This window comes from Triturus cristatus, chromosome 5_1 (genome assembly GCF_964204655.1).
Source record: "Triturus cristatus chromosome 5_1, aTriCri1.1, whole genome shotgun sequence".
NCBI classification, from domain to species: Eukaryota; Metazoa; Chordata; class Amphibia; order Caudata; family Salamandridae; genus Triturus; species Triturus cristatus.
In genome coordinates, this window is record NC_140587.1 from 270,845,159 (window position 1) to 270,858,540 (window position 13,382).

At 41.1% G+C, this 13,382-nt stretch overlaps 1 protein-coding gene across 2 annotated transcripts in view; it reads left to right on the forward strand.

The window, feature by feature from the left end:
• ADCY8 (adenylate cyclase 8) overlaps positions 1-13,382 on the forward strand; it is a 1,038,851-nt gene that overhangs the window by 314,880 nt on the left and 710,589 nt on the right. For both annotated transcript variants that reach the window (XM_085604917.1, XM_085604918.1), the window contains exon 2: positions 6,818-6,967. In XM_085604917.1, coding sequence (XP_085461043.1) covers positions 6,818-6,967 — 150 coding nt within the window. The remainder of the gene's footprint in view (positions 1-6,817; positions 6,968-13,382) is intronic.

Below are 13,382 nucleotides of genomic sequence, written 5' to 3' on the forward strand. Positions count from 1 at the left end.
ATGATTATTGGGGTTCAGCTCCCAAATACTCATTATTCAAGCTGCTTTGAATCCAATTGGCTTGTCTATATGTGGGTCTCATGACGTTATCATATTTATCAACTTTACAGCTTTACAGCTTTAGTACCCATGAAAATCCTTATTTGGGTGAAAACTCCATTTGTGCCTGACCTGGCAAGTTAACAGTTGTATTAAGAGTGCACTGCAAGTTATTGCCTACTTGAGTTTCACTGTGTTAAACTTGTCATAATTGTTGTGTGCAACTCCACACAAAATCCCCTGTTAGAACATTACCTATTCTGAGGTCTGAAATTTGGAATGGTGTTGCATTTATGGTAATCTCACAGACAGTAAATTCCACACCCAACGGCCTCACTGTTTACCTAGAATTTAGTGGAAATGTAGAAAATAACGTTAGTTTTCAATGAGGAAACTAGATTTATCACCTCAAGAAAATTGCCTTAGATATAAAGACCAGGCAACTGACATTCAGCATGCCATAGTTCTGAACGTTATAGTGACTCTTGGCAAATAACCAGCATACCTTCTAAAACAGGGCACATGCATAAGAGGGAAAAAAGAAAAGTGCACACAGCTGCTTGTGCATTTGCAGTAAAGGCAACTACCATTCTTAGTAAAAGTAACAGGTGGCTGCACATTTGCAGTAAATGCTGCAAGGATTAGATATTGATATCAATTCCTGCATTTTTGTCTCTCATTTAAAAATGTTATACGTAGCCTTTCGAATGCTGCTGAAGACATAGGGCCTGATGGATTAAAATAATGGTTGCATAAGTGGTCGCAAATTGTACTGTGACTTTTTGAAGCAAGTATTAAAATGTATGATGCTCACTGTGTACTAATAGGTCGTTTCACAAAATCTGCAATCGCAAGGAGTTTTACAATGACCTTCCTAATGATTGTTAATTAGGCAGGTCACTGTTTGCAACTCCATCTGATTGTCTAAAAACAGGAATGACGGCCTGCAAGGAACAGCAGGCCACCATCCTTATGTTTGCATTACAAACCAGGCATTTTCCTTTAAAGCCTCCCAGAACCGGTTCTGCTTTAAAAAGAAAAAAAAAGTGTCCTATTTTGGAATATATCAGGGATAGCAGAAGTGGTCCTATGGATGTTCCCCCTGAGGTCTCCAAAATCAGGTTCACAAAGTGGGTTGAATCAGTTACCACCTCTATGAGATGTGTGTAACTGATCAATGCTTTGGGACTGCATTGCATACCATTGCCACTGACAGGAAGGGGAGGTCCCTTTCATGCCCTCTCCTACGTGAGATTTGCTCTGGATCACAAATCCATTTTGTGAGTCAGAAAGGGTTCTCTGACTCGGAAAATGGGTTAAGTACATTTCATATACCACGATTGCATTTTCAAATCCTGTGATATTGTGAATTGCAGTGTTTATGAATGCAAACATGTTAAATACACTGGGTCCATGGTTACTTACCTAGGGGCCGATTCTGATCTCGCTCGGAAGGGTTCTGAACGCGATCCGGCCGTAAAAAGTACGAGCCGCACGCGTGTTTACCGACCGACTCGTACAGCTGTACGAGCGAGCAAGTACGATGCGAGAAACGCGAAATTGCGACCTACTCATTTCCGGGTCCGAACCGCTCCGTACGCCTCATCCGTAAGCAAACCGTGCCGTGCAATTGAGGCAAATTCCGAACGAGACAGTACGATGCACGCGTCGGACAGCCGGATCGAGCCGAAGTTTACGTCTCGCAAAATGTCCGGAAAACTGCCTTTGGGGGTCCACGTCAGACCCCCCGTCACCCGCAGCCTTACGACTCAGACACAGGGGAAGACCCACAGGTATGTACAGTACGGATGGCACCGACGCGTACCCACTGTAAGGGGCACCCTTGTGCGAGACGTACCCATTCAGTCAATGGGAGCCCATGTACGCATCGTACAACCGGCTCCCATTGACTTCTATGGGAGTCCGACCGAACCGAGTCCGGCAGCATGCGGCCATATTGTACTCGCTCGGTCAGACTGCAGGAGTCTGGGTCGGTTGGAAAACACTGCGGATCCGACCCAGAATGGAATCGGCCCCCTGGTAGTACTGTTCAGTCCCTTTTAGCAACATCAGAACATGTGTCTTTAGCGCCAGGAAGCCTTGAAGGCATACATGCATCTTAGAATTAAATGAACAAACAAAGAGATAAATAAATGTGTCCATCCGTAACAATATGTTGTGCTAAAAAAATTGAATTCACTGGAAATTGAAGAAGAGACATTGCCAGAATGAGAGTATTTATTAAGGGAGCTGATATTTATAAGACTAGTTGTTTCATGTACACAGCTCCATGTGTTCCTCAAATCCCAGTGTCCCAGACATTACAATGCTGCTCCTGCATTCTAAATATTGCACATAATCCTTGTAATATTGTAAATGTTTAAGTATTCTTGAATTTAGTGGAAAAGGTTCCGGACTTCATTTCTCGTTCCCATTAATTGTTACATTTAACCCTGTCATACCTGCTTCCCTCTATGCACTGCATATGTCTACCAATTGTGGCATATAGAAAAAGTACCTCGGTAATACATTGATCTTTTGGCCTCATTATTTAATTGGGGGAAGAGTCTGCATGGTGGTCGGTGTCCATCAATGCCTAACGCTTCTATGCACAAAAGATGGAACAAAGTCAGATGTCTCTACGTAGTGCACATTGTCAGCTAGACTTGACTACATTCACTTCATTGATGATGGAAAAGCTGGTGAAATGCAGTAACTTATTCACAGGTTTAAAGTGAGACTCTCTGGAAAACATGTTTTTACAGGACTGAGTGGCTCTCTATCCAGCTGTGAGGAAGCAATATATGCAAGTATCTGCCAAAAGTATATATCATACTGGTAGTCCTGGTACATGTATATGCCAAGATCATATATCATACTTGTAGTTTTAGTGAAAGTATCTTCCAAAAGTATATTCTTTGCTACTACTTGTGATACAACCATCCTCTGGGAGTATATGTAATCCTGGAGTAAGCATCCACTAGGAGAAGGGCAGGCCTTAGTGCTGGTGGTGCCCAGTGCGACAATCTTTTTTGCTCCCTGTTAGACCTGTTAGCCTTTGTGTTGTCTGCCTCCAAACCTTTTGCCTGCTTACCTCCCTCTTTTCGCTGATTTGTTTTGCTGGCCTTAAGACTCCAATCACTTTACCACTACTGACCAGTTCTAAAGTGCATGTGTTTCTACCCTAAACATGCTGGCATTGTTGTATGCACAATTGGCATATTTAATTTACTTCTAATTACCTTGTAAAGGGGTATACCATATATCCAGGGCCTGTTAATTAAATGCTACTAGTGGGACTGCAGCACTGATTGTACCAAATACACAAGTAGCCCTTTAAACATGGCTCAAGCCTGCTAATGCAGTCTGTGTGTACAGTTTAACTGCCACTTCGACTTGACATTTTAAACCCGTTGCCAAGCTTAATACTCCCCTTTTATTACACATAAGTAACCTCTAAGGTAGGGCCTAGGTAGACCATAGGGTTGGGTGCTGTGTAAGTAAAAGGTAGGACATGTACTTGTTATTTTTTGCATGTCCTGATAGTCAAAACCACCTAAATTCATTTTTCACTAATGTGAGGCCTTCTCCTCCCATAGATCAACATTGGGAATTCATTAATACATTTTTCAACACTTTCCATCTGTAATTCCTGATTGGAAAGGAGTAGCTGTGTTACGTTTTAAATCTTGGGAATGATTATGATAAATCCTCTTTACTCGTAAAGATGGATTTAACACCACTATTTTAGAAATGCCACTTTTAGAAAGTCAACATATCTCTTCTGTTACAGCTCTGTGTGCCTGCAGCCTGCCTCCCATACATGTCTGCGGTGGGTTACAGCTACACTTTGTGCATTCCCTCTAGACAATCAGGTCTCCACAGGAAGGTTAGGTGTGTCTGAGTTCTCATCTGCATTCTGATGGCTCTTCCTGGGCAGGAAGGGAGGGAGGAGATGGCACACCTGAATAGGCTGTCCTCTGACCCCAAACAAAGGGCTGATTACCCCCTACTGATAGTGTGGAGCAGTGGCTGGAAAGAACGGGCTTCTGTGCACTTTAAAGAGCCTTCTTTGAAGTCACCCCACTTCAAAGGCACATCTGGACATAAGTACTCCCCTCCCCACGGATCAAGCCCAAAACCTCAGCATCATCCTCGACAACAAACTCATCATGAGGAACCAGATCAACACAGTCTCTTCTGCCTGCTTCCTCACCCTGTGCATGCTAGATAAGATCTTGAAGTGGCTCCCACTCTCCTCCAGACGAACTGTCACATAAGCCCTTATCACCAGCGGTCTGGACTACGGCAACACTATACCGGAATTACATCACATCTCACAAAGAGACTTGAAGTCATACAGAAATCAGCAGCCAGAATCGTCCTGGACTTCCCCAGAAGGACCCACATTTCCCCCCATCTCAGAAAACTCCATGTGCTCCCCATACACAAAAGATACAATTCAAGTTGCTGGCGTACTCCTACAAAGCCTTTCACAACCAAGGACCTACATACCTTCAACACTGCCTCAGATTCCACCTTCCCTCAGAACCCTGCGCTCCGCGTATCTCTCCCTTGCCGACACCCCACTCACTCACTACTGCAACAGTGAAAGATGATCCCTCTCCTATCTCACCGCCAAGGTATGGAAAACCTGCCCATCTACCTTAGGACTTCACCCTCTCTCCAGGACTTCAGGAGGGGACTTAAGACCTGGCTTTTTGAATGAAGCATCTAGCAGCCATACCAAGTAACTAGACACCCTCACTGGGGATTACCCCACTCTGCAAATCCACTTTGATTGATTGATTGAAGTACTGGGTCTCTGACCCCACCACATCAGCCACTTCTGGACCTATAACTGAACTCTGCCAGATGAACTCCTGTGCTGCATCATGGACAGACACTCAGCTGGACTGTTGATCTGAAAGACCTGCATTTCTGCTGTGCTGCACTGCTGCTATCTGGCCCTGCTGAGGGAGAGCTGGACACTGCCTTGCAAATGAAGTGATTTCCAAGTGCATGTTGGATTGCCTGCTGTTGCTTAAGATTCAGGGCTATCAAAGTCTCAACCCCTGCTCCTGTGCCTAGTTCACTGGAATTGGACCCTGATATTTGCACCAGAGACATCAGCACATTTCCAGTCTGCTTATAGCAGAACCAGCGCATCAACCCTGTTGCAGAAGTACAAATGGCGCATCACACTTGGAACTGCTGCATCCTGTCTGGAACCACTGCTTTGGAACCAACACAACGCCACCTCTGCATGGAGAAGATCGGAATATTGCCCCTCCAGCGTGGATTAACCAGGTGCATCGCCTTCTGAACCACTGTACTCAGAACAGGCATCGCTCATCTGCATCCCACATCTCTCTGTTACGACCCGGATCAAGGTACTCTCTTCACCGACCCCACGTGGCTCCTGTCCTCGGCATGCACTATATCATGGTCGGCCTGAACTGTTGATTTTGCGGAGGTCCAGAACAACCAGATAACCCCTATTGGCGCTTATTTTTTCCAAGTGCTAAAACTCTACTTATTATTTAAAAATTGATATCTCAACTTACACTATTGTTCACATTTTGGTCTTGATTTATTTATAGAATTATTTTGTTTTATTCTCCTCATCTCCCCATAGCCTGCCTTACACATGTGAATTTCATTTGTGATTATGGAGATACTCCTATCAGTTTAGGGTGTTGGTGCACTCACACTCACATTATACAGAGACAACTAAACAAACGTGTATAAATCAGAAGTGTTACATAAGACAATGATGATTAAAAAGTGTAGCAATCACATGTCATCCATGCTACTTGGCAGTATACTTTAAGGTTTGGTCTAAATAAACTCAGGATATAAAAACATACCACAGTGGTTTGTGTTGGGTTTACAAATAACAATGTATTGCTACCCAAACTAATCCTTTTAAGCAGCATTAGGAAGATAAAAGCCCAGGTAAACAACATAACGTCTAACTCATACCACGCAGTTTGCATGCAGCTCTTTGATGACAGTCCATAGGTCACTGTGCTATATTAGGATTGTAATGTATGAATTGCAAGTTACAAAAGTATCTCCATGACAAAAGCAGTAACCCACTGAGCTATCCACATACATTAAAGATTGGCGAGCTGCATGGTGCGCGTTCTTTGGAGTAGGTATGTTAACCCTCTGTGCTACTTTATGATGCGTCGAGGAAGGAGCATTACTCACCAGAGATATCTTGACATTTTAATTGCTGCCTTGAAAACTGCTGGACAAAAAGGAACTCTGTAGCAGATTTTTATAAACCTATACATTATTCCTAAAATCAGAATTGAGGCCAATTCCAAAAGGCAAAACAGAGCAGGTAAAAGAACACCACTGGAGTATTACTTTTCATACTTCAAAATGCGTTTGTGAGTAGGCCCCTGTTTGTGTACTAATTGAACGATGGCTTGACACACTTGTTTGCACTTCGTTTAAAGAGCTCATAGCAGAGCAGATATTTCAGTAAATTATATTTGGTATAATTATATTAGATACCATGACTAATATTGAAAATATTGACTGCACTTTAGTTCATAGCAAGAGCATGGTGGGAAATCATCCGTGGCTTAACCCTGTGTATAACACGAAAAGAGAATTGAATGAGAAAGCCAAGAAAGTGAGTCATGCACTGCGCCTGTCACTCACCCGTTTACATTTTCAACACTCCACGCTAAGAGTGGATTTTTTTTGTCAAGGTGATTGCTTGAGATATCTGACAGGCCCCATATTTATTTGCCTTTTTCAGATAGTGGCACAGGCGGTGCTGTTCATGTGCATGAACACAGCTGGGATCTTCATTAGTTACCTGTCAGACAGAGCACAGCGGCAGGCCTTCCTGGAAACCAGAAGATGTGTGGAGGCCAGGCTGAGGCTGGAGACGGAAAACCAGAGACAGGTACCCACCCCTGAAATATTTAACACCTTCGCCTGTTCTTTAATCTTCTCATGCATGGATGTTTTTCACGACTTTTATAGTTTTCTATCCACAACATTTGTCAAACTTGTGCAGCGCATATGCAGGATTCACATCTTCTATTAATGTAAAAAAAAAAAAAACGTAATAGTAACATTGCCTATAAGAGTTTGTGTCTTCTCGAATGTCGCATTAAATGATCTTGTGTTATTTTCTTCAGGGGCAGAGCATGCTGCCCAAATAAAAGATACAAGTGTATGTCAGGGAGATTGGAGGATGCCATGGTGAAGTTCCTTGTGTGTGTGTGTTTCCTATTTCTGTACCTTCATCTCTGTCTCTAACTCTTGCCTTTCTCACTCACTCCTTTAAATTCAATCTAAAATCACAAATTCTCATTTTGTATCTCCTCACATTATGGACCAGGTGTGACTGTAATGGATGGGTAAACAAGGGAATGTTTAAAAAAAACAAAAAACTAGCTGTAATTTCACGGCATCAGCAAACTATGTGAATAGAAGAGGTCATTTGAAAGGAATTTTGTCCTTAAACCTGCTTATCATCTTCTGTGCATACTCAAGACCGAGGCATGCCATGATGTAGTTATTCCATCCTCTAACTCTCTCAGTTCTACATGTGCGGGAGAAAGGTTCTGGGTTCTTGGAAGGCTTGAGACTCTGTTCAGGTTCTTGTATGGAGCTCTATTGAGCTTGCGATTATCTGGGCTAACACTGCCATTGATCATGCACATCAAGCCGCCGTAGTTTCCTTTGGCCCATTTGGACACTCGTTCTGAATCTGTTCCAATGCTTTATTGAACTCTTCCATCTTCTGGTGATACTGTTTATCATACAGCAGCGTCAGTCTAGCTCATTATGATGGCAGCAACAAGAGAACTGTTGGTTTCTTCATTCTTGTCTGAGGAACCGTGTATTTTGGGATGAAAGTCTATTCAATTTGTCACAATTTTTCTTTCAATTACAACAACAGAGCCCAATTATCACTCACATCATTAGTTTTTTTAGATGATCACACCTAAGTAGAAACCCTATAGCATAAATCACACTTAGGGCTCAATACTGCTCCGGTACAACTCAAAGACACACCTAATGTCAGGGTGTGGTCTTTAGGCAACAAAGTAAGGTACCATTGAACCTGATATATATAAAAGATGTACAAAATTATAGGAAATGCCTCACGTAAGCGACCACCATGAACCTGTTGGCTGATACTAGCCAACTGGCTCACTGTTTCATCACTGGCATTTTCCTATAGTACCAGGAGGATCAAACAAAAATGAATATCTCTATTAGTGTTTAGTGTACATAACAACTGCTTAACTTCTCAAAATTATATCACCCACATACATCCATCAATTCTCAAGGTCCTCAAAAAAGAGAGATAATTACTTCCTCTCACAAAAACCGTAAAAATGAGTCCAACGAGGCACGTCTTACATACTTTACTATATGCCCAGGCTCGTGATTAAAAACATTAGAACATGCTTAGACCAAAAAGTTGCGAACGGATGACATGTATCATAGCAAAGCAAAACCTACGGGCAAATTCATCAGGACATGAGGACTCATACGTCACCCAACTGTGCACTGTTCAATATGACCACCAGGTGAATGCCTGCCAGTGGGTCATAGGAGTAACCTCTGAGAGAAAAGAAATGAGTCGGATACCGTGCCGGCGGACCATGAATTCATCCAAACGCAAGAAATATTTATTTTACCACACCATTGTACTTCTGACTGTGCAGTTTATACCATGTCCTTATCTTTTTCTTTGATACACAAGACACAATAAGTTATCTCCTGATCATCATGTCCTGGCCGACGCTTATAAAAACAGTTTTCAATTTCCTTTTAACCAATAGAAACCCAGGAGAGCATACCCACTGATATGTGGGCTTTCATTTACAATTGTGTCATGATTTAGAAGAATGTAGACAAAAGACCATGCAATATTTGAGCTAGAAATATTGCATAGGGTTATTTTCATGTGCATAATTTTGTAGGTTGATGTAAACCCATGTGGACTTAATGATTGTACTGTAATCACGTTCCTTTCTACAGCATCTTGAGAGGAATCAGGAAACAATCTATTTCAGGGATAAGTGGTTTCTGTCCAGTAATAATGGTTTCTCTAGAGATGTGATAGCACAATGTCTTATGCTTATTTAAGTCTACTTTTCTTCAAGATCTTGTCACAGCATCCACTTTCACTCTGTTTAATGTAGACTGTTCACCAGTGAACCCTGTGGGCCTTGTAGAAAGATGGTTTACAGGTTCTGGAGTGAAGGAGAAAACATTGTTTTATTAAGTCAATCTATAGAGTCAATTCACTCTTGTACAAATGGACCATACATGTTGGAGAACTCGGTTGTAACTTAATGCACGCCAATTAATCTTTACAACAGATGTCAGCATTCTACTTTTATTGTCACAATTAATGAATTTATCTAAAAAAGGTAAGTGCTTTCTTCAAAACGTAATGCTTCAAGTAGAACAAGTCACTGTCATGGTTTAGAACAATTCTGTGATGTGATTTAGGTTCTAGTAATCCGATTTGGTCTGATCTGGCATCTCTTACTAATAGAAAATTCATGGGCTAGATTACAGAAGTGCTGCATGAATACGCATGTTTTGGGCCCATTCTTTGAACCCCAGGGGACTTCAGTTTTTCAGGAGGGTATGTAGATACTTTTGCGTCTCCTTCTCTAACACCAGCCACACAAGCGCATATGTTAATACAGTGTTGTATTAGGATAGCCTCATGCAAATGAGATATCCCCTTTGCCACTAAGCCTGCAGGCTGTGAGGATTGATGAACACAACTAGACCCAACCTTATTGGGTGGCTAACACTTCAAGCAAGTGTGGCAATTTTAGCAACTGTGCAGTGTAAACGTATTGGTCATACCCAGTCTGAATATGATTGAAAGAATGGAGTCTGTAATTACTCCTAGTTCCTTACTTGGGCTGAGTTGCTTGGTGGCGAGCCTAGTTGTTGAGGCCATATTGTGGATAGGTGGGTGTTTGATCCATTTGCAACATATGAATATTTCAGTTTGTGAGATGTTTATTATGCTGGGGTTTATTATAATACATTATTTCATGGCTTGAGGCATTTTCCACTCGAGTTTGAGTCAAATCCAGATGGACTTTCATATTTAAGTATGATTTGTGTATCATGTGTATAACAGTAACAGTTGAGTTTGAAGGAGGGAGTAGGACTGAGGGACAGCTATGGTAAATGTGGAAGAGGAGGTAGAGCTCTTAGGTACCTTAGTTGTGAATTTAATGCAGCTGACCTCAAGTGAGAAAGTGAGATGGTCAGCTGTCTGATAGAAAAGATGCAGTCTGCTTCAGTTCCACTCGCTGCACTCTGATGTTGTTAGTCTCTGTAGAAGATAGGGCAAAGAACAGCATTAAAGGCAAGGGAGAGTTCAAGTAATAGGTGTGCTGGCAATCCACTTTTAAACCACTGTAGTTCTAAAATTACCACATGTCCCATTGCTGCTTCTGTGCCGCAGCCATGCCAGAATCTGTTTTGGTATCTGAGAGCAGATTATTTCCTTCTATGAAAGTAGATATTTGTCTTGAGGCAGATATTTCAATCTGTCTATCTTTTTGCCTAAAATAGTCTGGTATTGGCCAGAATGTAGAAGGAACTGTTTGTTCAAGGCCTATTTCATTAAGGGAGGGTTTTATGTAACATATTTAGAGTTTCTTGAAGAAGATGTCTGTGTTCAAGGAGTTGTTGACAGATGTGGCTCACTTGGTTACAGAGTGGGCATGGGTTTGTCAGTGATTCTGCTGGCCTACAAGCATTTGCAGCATTTATGATGTCTTCTGTGTGCAGGAGGTCAAAGGTGTAGTACTGTAATTGTTTTCATGTTTTATTATCTGATAAACTAAGCTGCTCTGCTGGAAATATGTTTAAGCAGTGGGAAGGTGTGCAGGCAGACTGAAGCTTGTGGGAGGGAAGTAATATCAGTGTGCCTTGCAACCAGCAAGGGTCAGTGGTGAGGGGGGTCTTCTGCTGCGCTGCCAAGGAATCAGGATGTGCTAAGATACTGCTTCTTCAGGTTTTGTAATGGGATGATGGGTAACTCAATAACCCCTTTTGAACTTGTGTGTCAGTATATACTGAGTTTAATGATCAACAGGAGGATGCTTTACAGAAATTGATCCCCAATAATTTATATAATATTCCTATTTCTATACAAAAAACCTATAGAATAAATCTAAAAAAAAGAATACATCTATAGAATCATGCAGAAGACAAAACATAAACAGAACAGAACACAAAGGTGCAACGAACAGTACTGAAGCACTCAGAAAAGTCCAATGATATAAATATTACAATCAAAGAATGAAGTAGTGAAGGATTCCAAGACTGGTTGATTATTTTTCTCTGTTATTCACATCTCTTGCTTCAAAGACAAAATATCCAATACACACAGGCAGCTTATAGGTATACAAGACTTATTCTCAAGAACCTCCAATCCCTTACCAATGTTGATGTTTGATGAAGTAAAAAGGAACACTTCTTGAGCAAATGCAGTCATACTATTTCAGCAATTAATATCATACCCACAGAACAGAAAAATTCTAAAAACCCCACGACTGACCACTTTTTCTAGGCTATACTTCAATTCTAATCTGTGGGCCGATATGGTGCTTTTTTTTGTTTAGTTCTTTGTCAATCAAAACCCTTCATATGTATGTGACAGCACCTCAGTAATTCACATAACAGAAAGTTTTCCATTTGGAAAAAAAAATAAGCTGTTAGTTACTATGGACATGGAGAGTCTGTATACAGGCATCTTACAATCAGAAGCTCTTGAAAACATTCACAAGTTACTAGAAACCAGAGCCTGTTCTTACCAAGTTCCTACATCATTTATCAACTGTGCGGACAGAAAATTATTTCATTTTTGAAGGGCAATTCTATGAACAAACCAAAAGCATTGCTATGGGTGCAGTGTTGTGCCAAACAAGGGAAACCTATATATAACCGACTTTGAGAATAAATTCATCTAGCACTCAACAAATCCCTATTGAGCTAACATCTCCAAATGGGTCAGGTTTATTTAGAACATTATCCTAATATGGCATGGGGACACTTCTACTCTTCTTGAGTTTCATGAATGGCTTACTTCTTCAAACCAAAACCTAAGGGCCAATAGGGATGTTGGTCAAAAAACCTCCGACCTGTCATCCTTGGTTTAATCTCTGACGCCTCATTACAAAGAAGGTGGACGGAGTTTACAATGGCCAGTCATTCCGGCTGGCTTCCGACATGCTTAAGGAGCCAATCATAATTCCTATAGGACGGCGTTTACATCGTTGGGATTATGATGTTGGTTTCAGACAGCATGTTGGGCTTCCCCTAGCAGGGCCGCCATCCCTCATCAGCCTCCGGTTGGGGGCCTAGGGGGCACTTATGGTGAAGGGTTTCACAGAAACTCCCATTTCTCTAATGGTTTTCAGCCACAGCACAAGCTCCCATAGATAAATGGGAGTTTGCAAACACACCATGTGCGGTCGCATCATAATAGGGGGTGCAAAACCGCAGACCTATGCACGGTTGGTTCTCACACATCCGCCCGACTTCGTAATAGGCCCCCTAGTATTTACTTCAGAACATAACTCTGCACCTGTAAACCTTCATGATCTAATTATCAAAGATGAGAATGAATTATTTTACACTTCACTATGCACAAAAGCAACAACTCAGAACACTTCAATAAAATTTAATAGCCACCAGTAAGAAATCAGACTACTTCATAAAAACAAATAATCTTTCCAACAAACTAAAAGCCAGCAGATATCTCCAAATGAGACTGAGAAAATCAATAAGGAGAGCCTATTATAACCATAGGGAATCCTTAATACAAATCAAATATAAACCAAAAGATACCAGATTGGTTTATGTTCCCACCTTTAACTCTTTTTCAAATCAAATCAAACAAGTGGTCAAAAACATTTTATTTGCTCAACAATTACATTTTTGTCTTGAGCAAAACCACCTCAAACAAGAACAATGTTGACTACCTCCTCTCACCACATTAAAACAGATGGATATGAAAGGTGAACAGTGTAGCTAAATGCTTAATCATATCTGTTGAATGGTCTCATTAGCAATGCTATAATATTGGCGCTTAGTTCTTGATTTAATAATTTTATGTATTCTGCATAACATGTTGTTATCTAAATATTTATCATCAGATTTAAATATTTTGTAATCAATTACCCTTATGTAAGAGTTGAATTTACACCAGCTATAGTAACTTATTTAAAACATGTTGCAAGATGGTCACCATCTTAACCGCCCTTATGTTTTATACTATATTGTGCTTTGTTTTTAATAATCTATTTAACTTCAAC